A 21,522-nucleotide genomic window follows, 5' to 3' on the forward strand; every position below is an offset into this window, starting at 1 on the left:
CTTCTTAAGGCAGAAATCTTCAGAAAGCAGCAATAGGCCAGGAGTCTACCCACATATCATACTTTTTACTGAATACATTTCCTTTGTAAGTGTGTTTGCAGCTGAAACTTGTGCTTTTACTTCTGGGCAACCCAGCCAGTCAACACTTATTTATTAAGTCTCTATTATAGGTGAGGATACATTAGTGAAAAACAATGAAAACAAAGCAAAATGAACACCTAAGCAAAATCCATAATCTCTTGGAGTCTGTTAATGAAATTACATGCAGATAAGTTAAAAACTGAATAATCAAGTAAGGGAATATATATATATATATATATACATGAGACAATATTCATTGTGAAAGGTATATAGTTTTTACTTTCAGTATTGCTTCATTTTTCCATACTTTTTAACCCTAATGATAAGGTACCTTTCAAATGACCTCTTATCTTCTCTAAATGTATATGGAATTTATCATTTGTTAAGGAGTACCGAATTCTGGAATAATGTTTACACTTAGAAGTAGAGTTAACATCAGGCCTATTATTCCAAGCAATGGAATGGAGTTAGAATCCAGAAAATCAGCAATTATTGGTAAAAAATGTCTCCTGCTTCCTTGGTAGTATTAGAAAGACCTCAGAAATAATCCATTAAAGAGAGGTTAAACAGGAAATGTTTAAAGTTAGGATTGTTATTTTGTTGCTGTTTTTATTTTAACCTACATTGAATAAAATACTGTGAAAGTACTAGATATTACTAAGTTTATGAAAACAAAGCATTCGTTCTACTTGGTGAACTGAAATAACTATGGATGGTAACAGGAAAACAGACACTTCAGAATTCTTCATACAGATGTTTGAGGTGAAAAATTTCCTGGAGTCATGTGATGTAGTGGAAAGAGAATAGGATTTAGACTCAAAAGCACTGGATTGAAGGGTAAAGCTGTTTGTCATTACGGTAACCATGAGCTCAGGTTGTCTGGGGACCATCATGGTTTAATATCTGTGGTCTTGACACAATTAATAATACCACCTTATTTCAGTCATAAAAATGTGCTGGTTTGGACAAGAAACTATATGGTCAATTTAAGGTGACAACCAACTCTTTTTGCATTAATAAATTTTGCATGATACCTTGGCTCTTCTAAGTGATTGTGAGAGCAAAAGAAACTTGTGTGTCAGAAAATGATTTGTAATCTGAAAATAATTTATAAGACCTAGAAAGAGGTGTATAAATATTAGTGTATTCATTTGGACAGAATCACCACAGTGCTTGTGTAAGGAGAGTAGATTTATTTTAGTCAATCGCTCTGGAACAGAACAGATTGAACAGATTACTTAGATTAAACAAATTACTCTTGTTTAAGAAGCTGGGTAGAGACTTCCCCGGGAGGCCCCGTGGTTAAGACTTCTCCTTCCAATGCAGGGGTGCAGGTTTGATCTCTGGTGGGGTAAGCTAAGATCTCAGAAGCCTTGGGGCCAAAAAAAAAAACAAACGAAAACCATAAAGCAAACGCAATGTTGTAACAAATTCGATAAAGACTTAAAAAGAAGTTGTATAATGCCCTAGTTTTCCAAAATGTGTTGTGTTGGTATCAAGGACCAGGACAACAAGGAATAATAAACCTAGACTTTAAGGGATAGATTTCACTTAATTAAAATTCTAACGGGTTTACTAAACTGAGAAAAGTGGAGTCAATTATTGCATAATTTCATCAATATTCAATTCAGTTTTCTTCCAGTTTGCCTCTTTATCATCTTCAAGAGACACTTGCATGTCCTATTAGCTTTGGAAAATGATAATGATTTTATTCTTTTTCAGAAGCTAGTCCCAGTCATTACAGATATTAATGAATTTGATCTTAAGTGAGCAGTTTCTAAAAGAGAAAAAACAGTCACGGGACTCTCGTCTCAACTTCTGTTTTATTCAGGATGATCCATGTGATCTCTATAAACTGGCGGAACCATAGTGTGGTTTTCTTTCTTTTTTTTTTTTGCAGGGGGTTGCTGTGCTCAGTCTCTGTTGCTTTGCACAGGTTTTTCTCTAGTTGCTGTGAGTGGAGGCTTCTCTCTAGCTGTGGTGTGTGGGCTTCTATTGTTGCTGAGCATGTGCTCTGGGGTGGGAGGGCTTCAGGAGTACTCAAGCTCATTACTTGTGGCTTGCGGGCTTAGTTGCTCTGAGGCATGTGGGATCTCCCCGGACCGGGAATTGAACCCGTGTCCCCTTCATTGGCAGGTGGATTCTTATCCATTGTGCCACCAGGGAAGCCCTGCACCATAGCTGTTTAGATTTCTTCCTGAGAAGCTGGCACAAGACTTGTGTTCATTTGAAATGAAATAAAACCAAATCAGTTTTTATTAACAGAAAATGAGTTTCCCACAACATCAAGGTCCCTTCATCAGTAGGAAGAAGAAACTAAATCAGTCTAAATCTGTGAAGCCATTAACTAAACATTGTGTGGACCACAGAACCTTGACAAGCAAGAGCCAACTCACCATTTGCAACTTTTAAAAATAGTTCCTGGGACAAGATATTAGGGGATAATTATTACTAATTCACAAGGTTGTTAAAAAAAAAAAACTAAAGAGATAATATATATGGAAACATTGAGATAGTAATCTGCAATTTTGAGTCACTAGTCAATAAATATTAGTTGAGTAAATGAGCAAGATTTAGGAAGAATGAAACATCAAGGGAATATATCCTAAAAATAATGCTCTTTCTTTTATTTTTTTCTATGCCAGCCAAGACCCTCTCCCTTATACATTGGTACAGATGGCCATGAATGAGTTCATTTGACTGACTCAGATAACAATGATCACAAGCTTTATGTGTCTTTTAAATCATTAAAATCATTTTTACCTCCAAAATCTGAAATTGAAGATTCTGAACCCCCTACAGTAGGATTTGAGGTCACCACAAGACTCAATTTTACTATCTCCATCTACTGGCAGGGAGGAACTATACCCAAGCATCTGGACTGGCATAGAAAAGAGGAGAAAGAACATTTAAAAGGTAAGCAAAATGTATATTTTTATTTACTTTACATTTTTAAACTTTACTTATACATTCTTGACATAATCTCACATGATTAAGGTTTATACAATGAACCATATTAGAGAAGAGACTCCTTTTAGGTGGGATCATATTCTTATCTGATTTTATGACATGAGCAACTACAGACTTCACTGTCTTCTTTTCACAGTGGGAGTTTTTCTGTTCTTGTAGTTCTACATTTCTATCCAATTGTGCCAATGCTCAGTACTGTTTCCATATTCCTAATAATGTGCAAACTGCAGCGGGGTTACCGAACTGTTCTCATTTTTGCATTCTTTGATGTGTTAAAAGTAACTTCCCCTGGCACATTATTTTGACGTTATGGTGTAGAGAGAGTGGCAGAATTTTTCTCAAGCTGTAATTGATTATTCTTAGACTTTTTTCCCCATTCTTCTTTGATACTAATTTTATTTGGCAGAAAGTGCTGTATAAAAGGTTCCTGTTAATCAGTTAAAGTCTTCATACATATTTATATCAGTTTTTTTTTTTTTCCTTCCTATCATGAATCTTCGGCTTTGGTTGGTTTTTAACAGGATTCCAACACTGCAATCACATTTTGAATTATGATAACTTCTTTAAATGTTTTGATGGTCTCTGTGCTCGTGCAGGAATTTAAATCACATGCTTTAAATGATTAGGTGTTATTAAAGTTTTTATTATACATATCTTTCTTTAAAAAGCCTGATCTCAACTAGAAAATAAGAATAATAGCCACATATGAAGATAATTAGTATTACTACACTTTCTGTAATTAAATTAAGTACATTTTGTACTTTTTTCTCCTGTTAGGTTTCTCCTGCCTCTCCCCACCCCCAGGCAAGTGTTTCCCTATCTTTTTTCCATTTCTTTGGATGGTGTTCCAATTCTTTCAGAAGAGGGACCGGTGGATTTATAGGGGACATGGGTGGAAAGTTTTCAACATCAAAATCAGATTTTATGGGCAAGAATTTTCAAGGAAATGCTCTGTTCAGACAGGTCTGTTCACTCTCTGGGAGATCACGAATGCAGCTCGTCCATTTGCTGACTGGGGATTACAGTCAGGTAAACAGTGCAAACGCTGTACAGGATTCTTCAATCTCCTTCTGGCATCTGACAGCGTCCAATCTGAGAGATGTATCCTCAGAGTCTTCCCTGAGATCAGAATGTAGGGTAGTAGGTATTTTTGGATAACGTCAAAGGAAGCAGTAATAAGGAGTGTTAGATAATCATCCATGAAATGAATGAAATGAAACTTCTGGTGGATTCTGTAAGGTTTCAGTTCAGTCTCTGCTTTGAATTTGTGTCCAAAATTCAAAATATGTATTTTCTTGACTCTGTCCCATCCCTGTGTTTCAGCTCCTCTTTTTAGACCACTTTTCTCTGGATCTTTGGTTTGATTTTAAAACTATTATCATAAAACTGGCTGTTGCTGGAGAATTCAGCTAATGGTTCTGTGGTTATAGTTAAGCCAATTATTCAACATCTCTTTATTTACTCTCTTAGAGTAGACTAACTAGATGATAAAATAATATAACCTGAAAATGAAATAGCTAAGCATGGTTAAATACCTCATGCTGCTGCTGCTAAGTCGCTTCAGTCGTGTCCGACTCTGTGTGACCCCATAGATGGCAGCCCACCAGGCTCCCCCGTCCCTGGGATTCTCCAGGCAAAAATATTGGAGTGGGTTGTCATTTCCTTCTCCAATGCATGAAAGTGAAAAGTGAAAGTGAAGTTGCTCAGTTGCTCCTGACTCTTCGCGACCCCATGGACTGCAGCCTACCAGGCTCCTCCATCCATGGGATTTTCCAGGCAAGAGTACTGGAATGGGTTACCATTCCTTCTCCAAGGTACCTCATGATCATTATTAAAAATGCCATTGAGGAATAGAATTTAAGTAATCTATATACCCATAGATGTTATGTGTTTTATTTTTATTTTATGACTTCCACTGATTTTAAAAGCCCCACAGTTGTATTTTATGCACATTTTAACATCACGTTAAGATTGAGGGAAGTTGTTGAGGGTAGGGGGTGGGGTGGGAGGTAATGTTTTCCAGCCAAGCAGAAAGATTAGAATATCCTTAAGTGTAAGTTTGTTTAAATATAGCCTCTGAAGTGCAGTCATGTCCAATGTGATTACTCTTCATTTATTGCTGCTAGTTTGATGTGGAATTCCTACTGAAGCCAAATATCCTCCTACAGATGTAACTTCTAAATCTCAAATATTGCTATGGAAATGCAAATCTTTGTCACTTATTGACAGTGTTTAATTAATAATATTAAAAACATTAAGTGGGAGGACATGATTTGCATAGAAGCAACCAAATTTACTATTTTTCCTACTATCTTTGAATGTTATTTATAGGAACCTCATAGGCTCATTACATATAAATTATATACATTCATCTTTGAATATGAAATGCTAAATATAAGTAGGAAACAGTAAAGTCTCATTTTTCAGTGTTGATGATTGCTAGATATGTTAAGACAGAAATAAATTCCTCTTCTATTGTTTCTTAGAAATCATTTATTTCCCCTAATGCAGAGTTTCATGTAAGAGAGAATTTTAAACATATTTTAGACTTAAGCATATTTTAGATATTCACTAAATTCATAAACAAATGGCCTTATTTGCATTTTTGAATGAGTTTGTATTGATTATATTTTCATTATTATTGTCCTTGATACATTTTAAACATCTACCCATCAAAATGTCACTACTGTATCTAGACGTTGTGTGCTCCCAAAGAAATAGGTCACTGCTTTCAACATTTGAAATTGCTCATAAATTCCATCTGAAGATTGTAAATTATGTGTCCAGTGCACATACAATATACTGACAGATGCTGAGTCTCCAAACAGATGAAGTTCTTTAATATATTTTTTTCTTAACTAAGCATAGTTGATTGTTCTGAGGTTAAATAATATGAATTTGTATTTAATAATGTTAGCTGGTTTGGGGGATAATATTTCAAATAAATGCCTTTCAATGTTTAAAATATTTTAATTCAACAAGAGTTGATTAAATATTGAAAAAGGAAATCAGTAGTGAATCTTTAAAATGAATGTTTCTTTTCTAACGTGAATTATTCCTTATTTATCTCTGTTCTATATTCTGGTTTTAGCCTTCTTGTGGTATGTATAATTCTGTACACTTTAACTCATAAAATATAATATCATCGCCTAAACATGTTTTGCTGAAGTAATGTGTGTATATAAAATTATAATCATTACTAATTGGCGTTCAGTAAAGCATTTAAGGAGAATTCTGTGTTTCTATTTTTCTCCAGTCTCTAAGTACTGTCCAACTCTTTGCAACCCCATGAACTACAGCATGCCAGGCTACCCTGTCCTTCACAATCTCCTGGAGTTCGCACAAACTCATTTCCAATGAGTCAGTGATGCCATCCAACCATCTCATCCTCTGTCCCCCCCTTCTCCTCCTGCCCTCAATCTTTTCCAGGATCAGGGTCTTTTCCAATGATTTGGCTCTTCACATCAGGTAGTCAAAGTATTGGAACTTCAGCTTCAGCATCAGTCCTTTTGAAAAATATTTAGGGATAATTTTGTTTAGGATTGCATGGTTTGATTTCCTTGCTATCCAAGGGAATCTCAAGAGTCTTCTCCAGCACCACAATTCAAAAACTTTAGTTCTTCAGCGCTCAGCCTTCTTTATGGTTCAGCTCTCACATCCATACATAACTACTGGAAAGACTATAGCTTTGACTATACAGTACTTTGTTGGCAAAGTGATGTCTCTGCTTTTTAATTCCCTGTCTAGATTTGTCATAGCTTTTCTTCTAAGGAGCAAGCACCTTCTAATTTCATGGCTGCAGTCACTGTCCGAAGTGCTTTTGGAAGCCAAGAAAATAAAATTTGTCACTATTTCCATATTTTCCCCAACTGTTTGCCATGAACTGATGGGGCCAGGTACCATGATCCTGGTTTCTTGAAAGTTGAGTTTTAAGCCATCTTTTTCACTCTCCTCTCTCACTGTCATGAAGAAGCTGTTTAGTGTTTCTTTGCTTTCTGCCATTAGAGTGGTATCATCTGCATATCTGGGATTTTTGATATTTCTCCTGGCAATCTTAATTACAGCTTATGATTCATCCAGCCTGATGTTTCGCACAATGTACTTGGCATATAGGTTAAATAAATAGGGTGACAATATACAGCCTTGCCCTACAACTTTCCCAATTTCTACCTAGACCATTGTTCCATGTATGTTTCTGTTACTTCTTGACATGTGTACAGCTTTCTCAGGAGAAAGGTAAGGTGGTCTGGTGGTCCCATCTCTTTAAGAATTTTCCAAGTTGTGATCCACACATTTAAAGGCTTTGGTGTAGTCAGTAAAGCAGAAGTAGAGGTTTTTCTGGAATTCCCTTGTTTTTTCTATGATCCAGCAGATGTTGCAATTTGATCTCTGGTTCTTCTGCCTTTCTAAATCCAACTTGTACATCTGCAAGTTCTCAGTTCACCTACTGCTGAAGCCTATCTTGAAGGATTTTCACCATTAACTTGCTAACATGTGAAATGAGTGCAGTTGTATGGTAGTCTGAACATTCTTTGGCATTGCCTTTCTTTCAGATTGGAATGAAAACTTGCCCTTTCCAGTCCTGTGGCCACTGCTGAGTTTTTCAAATTTGTTGACATATTGAGTGCAACACTTTTACAGCACTGTTTTCTAGGGTTTGAAATAGCTCAGCTGGAATTCCATCACCTCCTCTAGCTTTATTCGTAGTATTGCTTCCTAAAGCCCACTTGACTTCACACGCCAGGATGTTTGGCTCTAGATGAATGACAACACCATTGTGCTTATCCAGGTCATTTAGAACTTTTTTATGTAGTTCTTCTGTGTATTCTTGCCACCCCTTTTTAATCTCTTGTGCTTGTATTAGGTCCTTACTGTTTCTGTCCTTTATTGTGCCTATCTTTGCATGAAATTTTCGCTTGTTACCACCAATTTTCTTGAAGAAATCTCTAGTCTTTACTTTTCTACTGTTTTCTTTTATTTCTTTGCATTGTTCACTTAGGAAGGTTTCTTCTCTCCCCTTGCTATTCTCTGGGACTCTGCATTCAGTTTGGCATATCTTTCCCTTTCTCCTTTGCCTTTCACTTCTCTTCTTTCTCAGGTATTTGTAAGACCTCCTCAGGCAACCACTTTGCCTTCTTGAATTTCTATTTCTTGATGATACTTTTGGTTACCACCTCCTGTACAGTGTTATGAACCTCCATCCATAGTTCTTCAGGTACTTTGTCTATCATATCTAATCCCTTGATCTCTTTGTCACCTCCACTGTATAATCATAAAAAATTTGATTTAGGTCATACCTGAATGAGCTTATGATTTCCCCTTCTTTCTTCAATTTAATCCTGAATTTTGCAATAAGGAGCTTATGATAGTAGCCACAGTTGGGTCCAGGTCTTCTCTTTGCTGACTGTATCCAAATTCTCCATATTTGACTTCAGAGAAGGTAATCAATTTGATTTCAGTGTTGACCATCTGGTAATGTCCATACGTAGAGTCATCTCTTGTATTGTTGGGAAAAAGGGTATTTGCTATGACCAGTGTGTTCTCTTCACAAAACTCTGTTAGATTTTGCCCTGCTTCATTTTGTACTCCAAGGCCAAACTTGCCTGTTATTCCAGGTATCTCTTGACTTTCTACATTTGTATTCCAATCCCCTGTGATGAAAGGCCATGTTTTTTTTGTTTGTTTGTTTGTTTGGTTGGTTGGTTGGTTGGTTTTTGGTATTGTTATAGAAGATCTTTCCCTGGTGGCTCCAGTGGTAAAGAATTCACTTGCAATGTGGGAGACCTGGGTTCGATCCCTGGGGTGGGAAGATCCTCAGGAGGAGAGCATGGCAACCCACTTCAGTATTCTTGTCTGGAGAAACCCCATGGACAGAGGAGCCTGGCAGGCTACGTTCCATGAGGTCGCAAAGAGCTGGACATGACTGAGAGGCTATGCAAGCACATATCAGGCCTTGTAAGTCTTCACAGAACCTTTCAGCTTGTTCGGCATCACTGGATGGGGCATAGGTTTGGATTACTGTGGTTTTGAATGGTTTGCCTTGGAAATGAACCGAGATCATTCTGTTGTTCTTGAGATTGCACCCAAGTACTGCATTTTGGACTCTTTCGTTGACTATGAGGGCTACTCTATTTCTTCTCAGGGATTCTGGCCCATGTAGTAGATATAATGGGCATCTGAATTAAATTCACCCATTCTCATCCATTTTAGTTTATTGATTCCTAAAATGTTGGTGTTCACTCTTGCCATCTCCTAAGAAGATCATTGAAAGTTTGTCTTCCATAATTGAGCCTTCATTGAAAATGTTATACCCCCAAACCAAAATAGATTATTTTTACCATTACCTTGAGGTTAAAATACCATGTTGTCAAATCACTGCCATTTGTTTCCCATGCTTCAATACCAGAAGAATTTTATAGATCTTACTTGTGATGTAACATCAATTCAGATATTTCAGCAATGAAAAAGGAACACCAGCAATAGCCACACCAGGATAAATGGCCTGAAACTGCCACTCCAGGCAGACCCAAACATGTTTGCTATGTAACAATTTTGGTTGCTTGTATAAAAACCTTAACTCTATATGTCTTAAATGGTGTAAGTAATTTGATTAATCATGTTTTGAAAAGCCTAGAAATGGGCTGAATTTATTGTGTGGTTTGAGCTGGGATCTGGCCCCGTTTTGCTGTCATACTGTGTGTCTGTCTACTTCTGTGCATCAACTTTTCCATCAGACTGACTTCTAAAATGACACCTTATTGACTACAGCAGTTCTAGACCTTACTTCTGTGCCCAACTTGGTCTAGTCCTCTACTGTTGAGGGAATAAAGAAAAAAGCCACTGGATTTACTCTGATTGTCCCATTAGAGCTAATCCATGGAACAAGGGAAATTGGCGTATGTTGATTTTCCAGGCGTACTTCTGGGTAGAGTCTGTCAGGACTGCTTCACCATGGTGGTGTTGGGGGGTTCTGGGAAGATGCTCACTTGTAAACTGTTCATCATTGCACATGGAAGATTTGCTCTGAACTTCTGAACTGGGTCCCCGTTTCTTACCATTGCTCGTAGTTAGGTAGGATGGTAATGGCTGAATTCATTTACTTCTTATCAGATACAAAATAATGCAAACCCTTATATGCACTGCTATGTATAAAATAGATAATGAGAACCTGCTGTATAGTACAGGTAACTCTACCCAGTGCTCTGTGGTGACCTGAATGGGAAAGAAATACAAAAAAGAGGGGATTTATGTATACAGGGAGCTAGTTCACTTTGTTGTACAGCAGAAACTAACACAACATTGTAAAGCGACTATATTCCAATAAAAATTAATTTTAAAAAGATAGTGTCAGGTCAAAGAAACTGCATAATTTCTACAGAGTTATCATTTTTTCCATCTTCTGCAGTCAACCTGAATTGCCGATTCAGGCAATTGGGAATTCGCATTCACTCTTGAGAAATTACTGCTTGCTTCATTAGTTTGGTCTTTGTGAATTTGGATTCCTCGTATATACTGAGCAATTTTGCATTATCTTTCATAGCAATCTCCTGTTCACTAATATCAGAAAAACTGGACAGTTGATAAAAAAATTTCTTTCTCCCTGTTTGAATTAGATAGAATATGATGGACAAGACGTCTGTTTTACATACATACTAATTTATAATTATCAAGGTGGTTAGTTTATACAAGTATCATTTCATTTGAACTTTAAAACAGCCTCTGATTATTGCTAGTTTATAAAAATTAAAACCTGATATGAAGTATCTTGCCTAAAATAACAGATTTTTACCATCAAGTGATTCATAGTTCCGAGTTAAGATAAAATAATAATACATGTAGTATTCTCAGTGTGGTAAAATTATAGAAGATGCTTTATTTAAAAATGAGTATATTAAGACAATGGAAAATCTCACTAACGAGTAATATAAAACGTGTCACCAGGAGCTGAAGTATATGTGTATGTAATAATAGATGACCTTTGAGTAAAATATGAATTAAGGGACTTGAGGAATATACATTGTAAAAGTTTATTATGTTTACATGTATAGCCTCTGGAAACTTAGGAGTGAAGGATGAAATATTGAAATATTGAATTTTTTTGCCATGAGCTAGGAAATAATTTTTCTTTATGTTAGCAATATGTACCATGTGGTGCCATGTGCTGGGAAAAAAGCTAGATACTGGTTACAGACTCCAGAATCAGTTCTGTCTAGGTTTTTCCATCTCACTGGAAGCTCAGAGTAGAGCAGGAAAGAAAGAAAGGTCAGCCCACAGAGGATGATTAAAATATGCTGCCCTACATAGAGAACAGACTTATGGTATTGCCCAAGGGGAGGAGGTGGGGAGGGATGGATTGGGAGTTTGGGATTAGCAGATGTTAACTATTATATATAGAGAATGGATAAACATCAAGGTCCTACTGCATAGCACAGGGCACTATATTCAGTGTCCTGAGGCAAACTGCAATGGAAAATAATATATAAAAAAAAATGGTGCGTGTGCATGGGTGTATAACTGAATCACTTTGCTGTACAACTGAAATTGACACAACAATATAAAGCAACTACACTTGGAAAAACTAACTTTTATAAGATGCAGCCCTAAAGGAATGTACAAAGGGAATTCAAGATTACATTCTATCTGAAGTGGGATTTGATAATTGAATATATGCTTACTAGAATTTCTAGTTGAGGAGAGATATTAAATTACAGTTTTCTAAATTGTCACATTAAGAGTACAAAGCTTCACCGTGTTCTTACATCTCAAGCCCTTGGTGCAGTGCATGAAACAAAATAGGTTCTCAGTATATGATTTTTGACTATTCATTCCCTTGAGGAATAAATGATTATCTTCTGGAATAGATTCAAGAACCACAATTGTATGTATTTTAAATAATTGCATTTGTTTTTATGGCTTACTTAATATAGCAATCTCTTATTTTTCCCTAGTGCACATTTATTCTCATACATAATTCATGAATAATTTGAGGTATTGTTGTTCAGTCACTAAATCTTGTCTGACTCTTTGTGACCCCATGGACTGTGTATGCCAGGCTCCCCTGTCCTTCAGGATCTCCTGGAGTCAGCTCAAACTTATGTCCATTGAGTCAGTCATGCCACCCAACTATCTCATCCTCTGTTGCCCTCTTCTCCTGCCCTCAGTCTTACCCAGCTTTAGGATCTTTTACAATGAGTTGGTTTTTCGCATCAGGTGGCCAAAATATTGGAGCTTCAGCTTCAATATCAGTCCTTCTAATGAATATTCAGGGTTGATTTCCTTTATGAGTGACTGATTTGATCTCCTTTCCATCCAAGAGACTCTCAAGAGTCCTCCAGTGACACAATTCTGAAGCATCAACTTTCCAGCTCTCAGCTTTCTTTATAATCCATCTCTCACATCCATACATGAAGTGGAAAAACCATAGCCTTGACTAGACGTACCTTTGTTGAGAAAGTAATGTCTCTGCTTTTTAATATGCTGTCTAGGTTGGTCATAACTTTACTGCCAAAGAGTAAGTGTTTTTTAGTTTCATGGCTTTAGTCACCATCTGCAGTGATTTTGGAGCCCAAGAAAATAAAGTCTGACACTGTTTCCATTGTTTCCCCATTTATTTGCCATGAAGTGATGGGACCACATACCATGATCTTAGTTTTCTGAATGTTGAACTTTAAGCCAACTTTTCACTCTCCTCTTTTACTTTCATCAAGAGGCTCTTTAGTTCTTCTTCACTTTCTGCCATCAGGGTGGTGTCATCTGCATACCCGAGGTTATTGATATTTCTCCTGGCAATCTTGATTCTAGCTTGTGCTTCATCCATCTCAGCATTCCGCATGATGTACTCCTCATAGAAGTTAAACAAGCAGCTTAACAGTATGTATATTGCCTTGATGTACTCCTTTCCCAGTTTTGAACCAGTCCATTTTTCCATGTCTGGTTCTAACTGTTGTTTGTTGACCTGCATACAGATTTCTCATGAGGCAGGTAAGGTGGTCTAATATTCCCATCTCTTTAAGAATTGCCCACAGTTTGTTGTGATCCAAACGGTCAAAGGCTTTAGTGTAGTCAATGAAGCAGATGCTTTTCTGGAATTCCCTTGCTTTTTCTATGATCCAGCAGATGTTGGCAATTTGATTTCTGGTTCCTCTAATTTTTCTATATCCAGCTTGTACATCTGGAATTTCTCAGTTCACCTACCAGTGAAGCCTAACTTGAAGGATTTGAGCATTGACTTGCTAACTTGTGAACTAAGAGTGTTTGTATGCAGGTTTGAGCATTCTCTTGCGTTGCCTTTCTTTGGGATTGGAATGAAAACTGACCTTTCCCAGTCCTGTAGCCACTGTTGAATTTTCCAAATTTGCTGACATATTGAGTACAGAATTCTGACAGCATCATCTTTTAGGATTTGAAATAGCTCAGCTGGAATTCCATCACATCCTTTAGCTTTGTTTGTCATAATGCCATGCCTTCCTCCAGGGCATCTTCCCAACCCAGAGCTCCAACCCAGGTTTCCCGCATTGCAGGCAGTTTCTTTACCATCTGAGCCATGAGGGAAGCCCAAGAATACTAGAGTGGATAGCCTCTCTCTTCTCCAGGGGTTATTCCCAACTCTGGGATCGAACCAGGGTCTCCTAATTACAGGCAGATGAGCTACAAGGGAAGCCCATAATGCTTTTTAAGACCCACTTGACTTTGCATTTCAGGATGTCTGGCTCTATGTGAATGATCACACCATTGTGGTTATCTGGATCATTACGATCTTTTTTTGTATTATTCTTGTGTGTATTCTTGTCACCTCTTCTTAACCTCTTCTGCTTCTGTTAGGTCCTTGCCGTTTCTGGCCTTTGTTGTGCTCGTCTTTGTCTGAAATAGTCCCTTAGTATCTCCAGTTTTCTTGAATAGATCTCTATTCTCTCCCATTCTGTGAATTTTTCCTCGATTTCTTTGCATTGTCCACTTAAGAAGGCTTTCTTATCTCTCCTTGCTCTTCTCTGGAACTCTGCATCCAGTTGTGTGTGTCTTTCCCTATCTCCTGTGCCTTTCATTTCTCTTCTTTTCTCAAAGAAGAAAAGCCTTCTTTTCTTTGTAAAGCCTCTGAAGATGACCACTTTGACTTCTTGCATTTCTTTTTCTTTGTGATGGTTTTAGTCACCACCTCCTATACAAGTTATGAACTTCCATCCATCATTCTTCATGCACTCTTATCTACTGGATCTAATCCCTTGAATCTGTCACCTCCACTGTATAATCATGACGGATTTGATTTAGGTCATACCTGAATAGTCTAGTGGTTTTCCCTACTTTCTTTGATTTAAGCCTGAGTTCTGCAAAAAGGAGCTGATGATCTGAACTAAAATCAGCTCCAGATCTTGTTTTTGATGACTGTATAGAACTTCTCCATCTTCAGCTGAAAAGAATATAGTCAGTCTGATTTTGGTGTTTACCACCTGGTGATGTCTACATGCAGAGTCATCTCTAGTGCTGTTGAAAGATGGTGTTGGCTATGAACAATGTGTTCTTTTGGCCAAACTCTGTTAGCTTTTGCCCGGTTTCATTTTGCACTACAACATCAAACTTTCTTGTTACCCCTGGTATCTCTTGATTTATTTTTGCATTCCAATCTGCTATGTTGAAATTTTTTCCTAGTAAGCATTTGTTCTTGTACGTAATTCATGAATAGTTTGAGGTAGACTGCACTAACTTCTGATTGTGTTTCTTTTATTTGCTATTGTTTTACAGTATGTAAATGGTAGATTGAGTCATGACAAAATAAAAACATGAGTCCTATTTTTCTGTCTAGCATATTATTGTACTTTTATGCTAATAATCAGAATTTAGAATATTAAGCATGAAAAACTCCTATATTGTTTGTAATTTATATAGAGAGATTTATTTGCACTGTGGAGTTCAGGTATACTGTCTCTCTACAGAATCAGGAAAGATTAATTGAGATAACTCTGGATTTTCCAGGCAAAAAGGTGCCATTTATGGAGCCAGTGAAACAAACCATATACACGTATGTATATACATATGCATATGTATATATGTGTCATATGATTTTAACTAACTTTTGTTAAAAGTAAAATTTGTTAATTAAGGCTTAAATAGATTGAAAATGGAAACAGGCTTATGAAAACTAGCAAGATTAAAATAAAGGTTTATTACAATTAAAAAAAAAACTAGTAAACAGAGCAAAGCACAAATAAGACATTAACTGTGTTTATGTATCAAGGAAAGATTTGGAAATAGATGAAAGTATTACAGAAATGCCTTTTCTGACCCAGTTTGAAAATAACATATTTAGAAATAAACACATCAAAAATCATATAAGACACCTGTGAAATCTACCACTTTACAGGGACATCTTCCTATACAGTCTTGCCTATGTTAACAGGATCCCGAATTCTGCCGAACTTTAAACCAAGATTGAAGACCCTTCTGTTTACCTCCTTCTGAATCCTCCAGGACTTTTCTACTACAGTCAACTTAAAACATCAGCATGGAGAAGGACATGGATGGTTTCTCTTTCTTTATGGATCATATCTTGTCCACAAACTTCTTTTTTGATGTTATTTTTTTAAAATAATATGACTTTTTCAAGTATTAAATTTTTATTGCTTTCCATGATTTTCTTATTCCTATCTGCTTTCCTTCATAATGAATATACCTTTAAAAGAATTATGTGCCAATATGCCAAGTAGTATAAAACTACTTTGATTTTAATGTTAACATATTTAATTTAATAATGTTTAATGTTAATATACAAATGTGTGATTATTTTTTAAATTAATTTATGTGATTTTTGGCTGTGCGGGGTCTTGGTTGCTGTGCTGGCTTTCTCTAGTTGCAGTGAGCAGGGGCTACTCTCTAGCTGAGCTGTGCAGGCTTCTCACTGTTGTGACTTCTTTTGTTGCAGAGCGTGGGCTCTAGGCGGCAGGTCAGTAGTTGTGGCGCACAGGCTTGGTCTCCCTGTGGCATGTGGGATCTTCCTGCACCAGGGATCTAACCCATGTCCCGCACCTTGGCAGATGGATTCTTAACCACTGAACCACAAGGGAAATCCCTGTAATGATTCTTTATAACTGAATTGATGACCAAGCTGTATGGTTTGCAGGATATCAGTTCCCCAACCAGGGACTGAACCCAGGCTCATGATAGTGAAGGTGCCAAGTCCTAACCACTGAACTGCCAGGAAGGTCTCTTTGTAACTGTATTATATGTGAACATATATAGTCAACAGTTTTACAGTAGTTACATGATTAATCTCCTTTCTTGTCCTTTTTTAATTTTTATTTCATGTTAGTTTTCAGTACTCCTACCTCAAGGTAGATTGGGCAGGATAGGAAAAAGTGTTAATTTTAAATTTTAAAATTTACTGTCTGTAAGTATTTTCATGCTAATCCTATCTGGATAAACAAGCCTTATTCTTATTTAGGATGCATTGAAGTATAGTGTTGCAAATACTTTTATGATTTGCCACCAAACATTTGTTTCATTTCTTTGGTACTTTCTTTGAATATCCTGCTTATTGTTTAGGAAAAGCAAATGTTCAGTAAAGTAGTCACAAAATATGTACTTGTCTCAACCCTGATATCCTAGTAAAGTTCTATGTTTGGAAAGATCATTTTTAAACAACAGAACTACGAATGCAGTCTTATTTTGGTAGATCCTAAATGTTGTTTCTTTTTTTTTTTCTTGTTGATTATAGGCTTACTTGTTTGAGATTTACATAAACTGTTGACAGTCATGTGCAAATCATATGTATTTGGTGGCAAACCTCACTGCATTCCAAGATGACTTGGAGGGAGCAGCAATTTAACTTAAAAGGAAATTTACAATTCTTTTACCACAAATAAGGTCTAGATTTTCAGCCTTTAAATTATGCTTAATTATAGTTTAATGAAATTGTGAACTGTAAAGGAAAAAAAGATGTAAACATAATTTAAGTATATACATTTTAGTTATGGGCTTTTTTGACTGCAGATATAAAAATAGAATTCAGATCTTTTAAATCCACAGTTTTCTAGATTGCATATGAAAGCATAAACACAGCTATATTTGTAAAGAGTATCTCAGATGACATAAAGCACTTTTTTTGAGACAGAATGGGGTAAATAATACATTTTAATAAATCTGATTGGAAAAAAATTAATTCATTAAAAAAATATTAGTTGCCAAAATGAGAAGGCCTCTTAATATAAACTACTCTAATCCACCTCCATAGTATGTATGTTATTGTATTAAAATTTCAGAGAGTGGAGAAATACCTCTTCTAAGAGAAATCTTTGAAAAAGAGGATATATTAACTGAATTTTAATAGCAAACTGTCATTGATTTATTAAAAAATTTGTCAGTATAGAGAATTCAGCCAACTTGATAGATCCTTCTGTGACTCCTAGCGACCCCATGGACTGCTGCCTACCAGGTTCCTCCATCCATGGGATTTTCCAGGCAAGAGTACTGGAGTGGGGTGCCATTGCTTTCTCCCTTATAATAATTACTGGTGCTAAGTTATGTGCGTAGGAGAGGTATTGATTATTTCATATATATTAATATAACCAATGGCCAATCCAAGCATTATCCCCCCAATAAGACAGAATCTGCACAAATTATAAGTGTAATTATAAGTAATAATTAACTTTTCCAATTTAAAAATTTCATGGAACTTAAAGGCCTATTTACATAATATGACGATATTCCCCATCACATGCACTGTATATATTTGAAGGAAATCATATTTGTCTTTATCTTGTCTTAGACAATATAAAATCAGCTTTAGCAGAAGCATTGTTGAAACAGCTGGGTTTAAAAGAATGAAAAAGCTGCTTTACGAACCATAACTACAACTTGTTACTATTATGTGAGGTATTTTAACAAGAAAACAGGTATTCTTTAATCCTAACCATATTCTCACTAATAAATAATCCTTAACATTGTCTTTTGAATTCTGGAAGTTTCTTAGAGTGTATTATTTAGTTGCATTTTATCAGTTGAAATACGTATTTTGAGTTATATAACTACTAAATGACAAGTTGCCAGAATTACTGTAATTGCCATTGAGAAACAGGGACAAAGAGACATACTTCCAACTGAAATAGCTTTGTGCACAGTAGAAGATGTGTTAGTCATCTACTGTTATGTAAGAAATCCCCAGAAACCTGCAATTTTTGCAGAACTTCCCTGGTTTGCTTTCAGGTGTGAAGCTCAGAAATTCAGGTCTGGGAGACTGGGCTTTTTCTCTGAGTTTTTACAAGACAAAAACCAAGGCATCAGACAGACCCGATTTCCTTTCTGGAGACTGGTAGAGACACTGCCTTGGATTCATCCAGGTCTACTGAGGCTTTAGGATGGAGCCCCCTCTTATTCAGTACCCCTCAGCTGTCCACATCCTGAGCATGCAACCTCCTCCCTTTCCAAGGCTGGCAGCACAGAACTCCCTCTACAGTCTCTTTCATACTTTGAACTTCTTAAGATCAGGAAGCGCCCAGCTTCTGTTCAGGGCTTTTCCTGTTTAGGTTCAGCTCCCCCTATAATCTAATTTATGATCAATTCAGAGTTAACTGATCTGATCATGGGAGTAATGCTCCATCCTTTTCACAGTTTCTGGTTGAAATCAAGGCAGGGGTTCATGCACACATGAAAGACACAGGGTGGCGGGAGATCACCTTAGTGTCTGCCTTCCAGAGCAAGAAGCGAGGTTATTGGTGTGAAATCATGGGCAGAGTGAATGAAGTTTAAATACTGAAGAGGCAGTTGAGCACTAGAAGTCCATTCCATTGGTTAAAAGGGAATTAAGATTAGTAGATACACAAAACTGTGTTTAAAGAGATAAACAGCAAGCACCTACACTATAGCACAGGGAGCTGTATTCTATATCTGGTAATTACCCATAGTGAAAAAGAATCTGGAAAAGAATATATAACTGAATCACTTTGCTGTATACCCGAAACTAGAAACTAACACAATACTGTAAATCAATTATATTGCAATTTAAAAAAAGAGAGAATTAGGGTTTGGAAGTGAAAGAATCAAAGAGGAAAAGGCAGAAAACTCTAATAGAAAGAAAAAAAGAAGAGAGAAGAAAAATGTAATTTAGTATAAAATGTCATATGACCTAAAAGGCCTTAGACAAATCTGTATTGCAAAGTTTGATGAAACATATCTAAAAGGAGTCAATAAAATGAGGAACTTTGCATATTTCCACAAGCAACTATATATATGTTGAGCCTGGAAATTGGGAGAAGGACAAATAAAGGGAAAATGGTGCTTATAAAGTAATGATATTCTTCTCTCTGTATAATACCACAAATACAAAATTCAGTCTTATGAAGCATATCTCTTAGTCATGACAGCAGTTAAGGTATTGGTATAGTTTAAAATGACTGTTCTGGCATTATGAGTGTATCAAAGTTGAACAAAAAAGTGTCAGGTATTATGCCGTTTACATTACTTTGTGTTCATGGTCCAGTTCAAGCCTTTTAAATTGTTTTAGAAATTGAATTAAAGATTGTTTTAAAGGTTTTTGTGATTTTTTTTTTGCTTTGTTTTGCTTTGTTTTGTTTTTACTAGGATTTAGCAAACTTAATGTATTGAATCTTCATAACCTGAAAGGGCACAAATATCTTACTTCTTAGATTTTGTTTTTGTAGATTAACAGCTGCTCATTTCCCAAATATCGTCATGTGTTTCCCCTCAATATCAACTCTTAAATGGGTGGACATAAGAACAATTTTGTCTCTATGCACTTGTGTATAAAATAGATAACCAACAAGGACCTATTATATAGCAGAGGTAACTGTATTCAATATTTTAAAATAAAAAAGTATCTGAAAATGTGTATATACATACATATATAGCAGAATCACTTTGTTATACTGAAACTTTGTAAATCAACTATTTCAATTTAAAAAAAAAGAACACTTTTTTCTTAACAATACTGATTTTCCTTACCCCTCATTTCTCCCCAACAATCTAATCAGAAGTAAGAGATATTATTAACAATGTATTTTGGCATTTCATTATGTAAAATGTTGCCATGCCTAATAAACTTGGAAACTATTTTATACTGTATTTGCCTCTTAGATATTTAAAATTTAGGTTAGCCTTTTAAAGTCACTGAGAAGCCTTGCAACATTTCTTATAATTTCTTATCTTTGTAGACTGCTGATAATTCCCATATAAGATATTGACACGACTGCTTTGACCTCATTTCTTCTTTCAAGGTCATTTAAGGGTTGAGATCATTTAGTAATTACAGTTCATGGGAAACTTTGGACTTGTATCAGATACCTTTTTTTTCCTGAAGTTATTTTGAAACCCATAATTTTTGACATCTATTCTAAGTGTGTGCTTTGCTTCTGGTTCTACTTTTAGGTGTTCAAGATCCCCAGCATGAGAGAATTATTACCGTGTCTACTAATGGAAGTGTTCACAGCCCAAGGTTTCCTCATACTTATCCAAGAAATATGGACTTGGTATGGAGATTAGTAGCAGTAGAAGAAAATGTGTGGATACAGCTCACATTTGATGAGAGATTTGGGCTTGAAGACCCAGAAGATGACATATGCAAGTAAGTTATCATACTTGAAATTCCAACAAAGTAACAACTGTTACAGTCTTTCAGGATGCTTCATTCTGAGTGTGTGATTTTTAAATGCCATCTTTTGTCCTCTTATATTTTTCTGATCATCCAAGAAATTTACATCCTTGTTTAAGCTATGTTTCCATCTACTTCTGAAAATAGTTTGAGGTAATGTATGGCAAAAAAATGCATATAGAGTAAAGCAATTTAAAATATAGAATAGAGTAAAAAACCAAATAAAGGAATGTAAGTTGTGCCAGAGTTACCATTAGTGCCAAAAATTTTACTTTTAAACTTCCTCATAACCAAATCAATACGATAAACAGTAAGCTATTAAAAGAAAGAATAGTATCCATGGATACGTATTACCCATAGCATCCTATATCTACAGGGACACACACAGATACACACACACATACACACACACACACGGGACTCATAAGTTTGAATATCATAAGAAAGAAATACAATTCTGAAAGCAGAATTAGAAATTTAGATTTGTATTATAGTTGACTAGGTAGACATTTATCATAATTCTCCTAGAAGCTTTCATGAACTAAAGTCAGCTGGAATATTTCACCCATGCAAAAGACCACCTACCGTATGTCATACAAATATTACTCTTTAAATCCTATGTGAATACACTTGTCAAGGTTGGGTGGTCTTATGGAAGATTTTTCACTTCATTGGCATTTGTATATCATGAAAATATTTTACTTGAGCTTCTTCGTGAGGGTCTTTATTTTCCCTTTGATATACAAGTTAAAAGAGAATTTTCGCTTTATGGTATATTACAGATAAATATTTCAATACAGATAAAATAAACTTTATACTTCACTGTCATCACAATTTGTATCTTTAACCTTTGTATATGTAGTTACTTTTTTCCAATT

The 21,522-nt window shown here is 36.0% G+C and overlaps 1 protein-coding gene across 5 annotated transcripts in view; it reads left to right on the plus strand.

The window, feature by feature from the left end:
* PDGFC (platelet derived growth factor C) overlaps positions 1-21,522 on the plus strand; it is a 252,462-nt gene that overhangs the window by 121,538 nt on the left and 109,402 nt on the right. For 3 of the 5 annotated variants that reach the window (XM_086345957.1, XM_086345959.1, XM_086345958.1), the window contains exons 2-3: positions 2,937-2,997; positions 20,422-20,617. In XM_086345957.1, the coding sequence (XP_086202083.1) occupies positions 20,514-20,617 (104 nt within the window). In that variant the 5' untranslated portion in view covers positions 2,937-2,997; positions 20,422-20,513. The remainder of the gene's footprint in view (positions 1-2,936; positions 2,998-20,421; positions 20,618-21,522) is intronic. The other 2 variants (XM_086345954.1, XM_086345956.1) reach the window with 1 other exon arrangement.

This window comes from Bos grunniens, chromosome 17 (assembly GCF_055505025.1).
Source record: "Bos grunniens cultivar Pamir isolate PY7600 chromosome 17, Bosgru_T2T1.0, whole genome shotgun sequence".
In the NCBI taxonomy this organism is placed as follows: domain Eukaryota; kingdom Metazoa; phylum Chordata; class Mammalia; order Artiodactyla; family Bovidae; genus Bos; species Bos grunniens.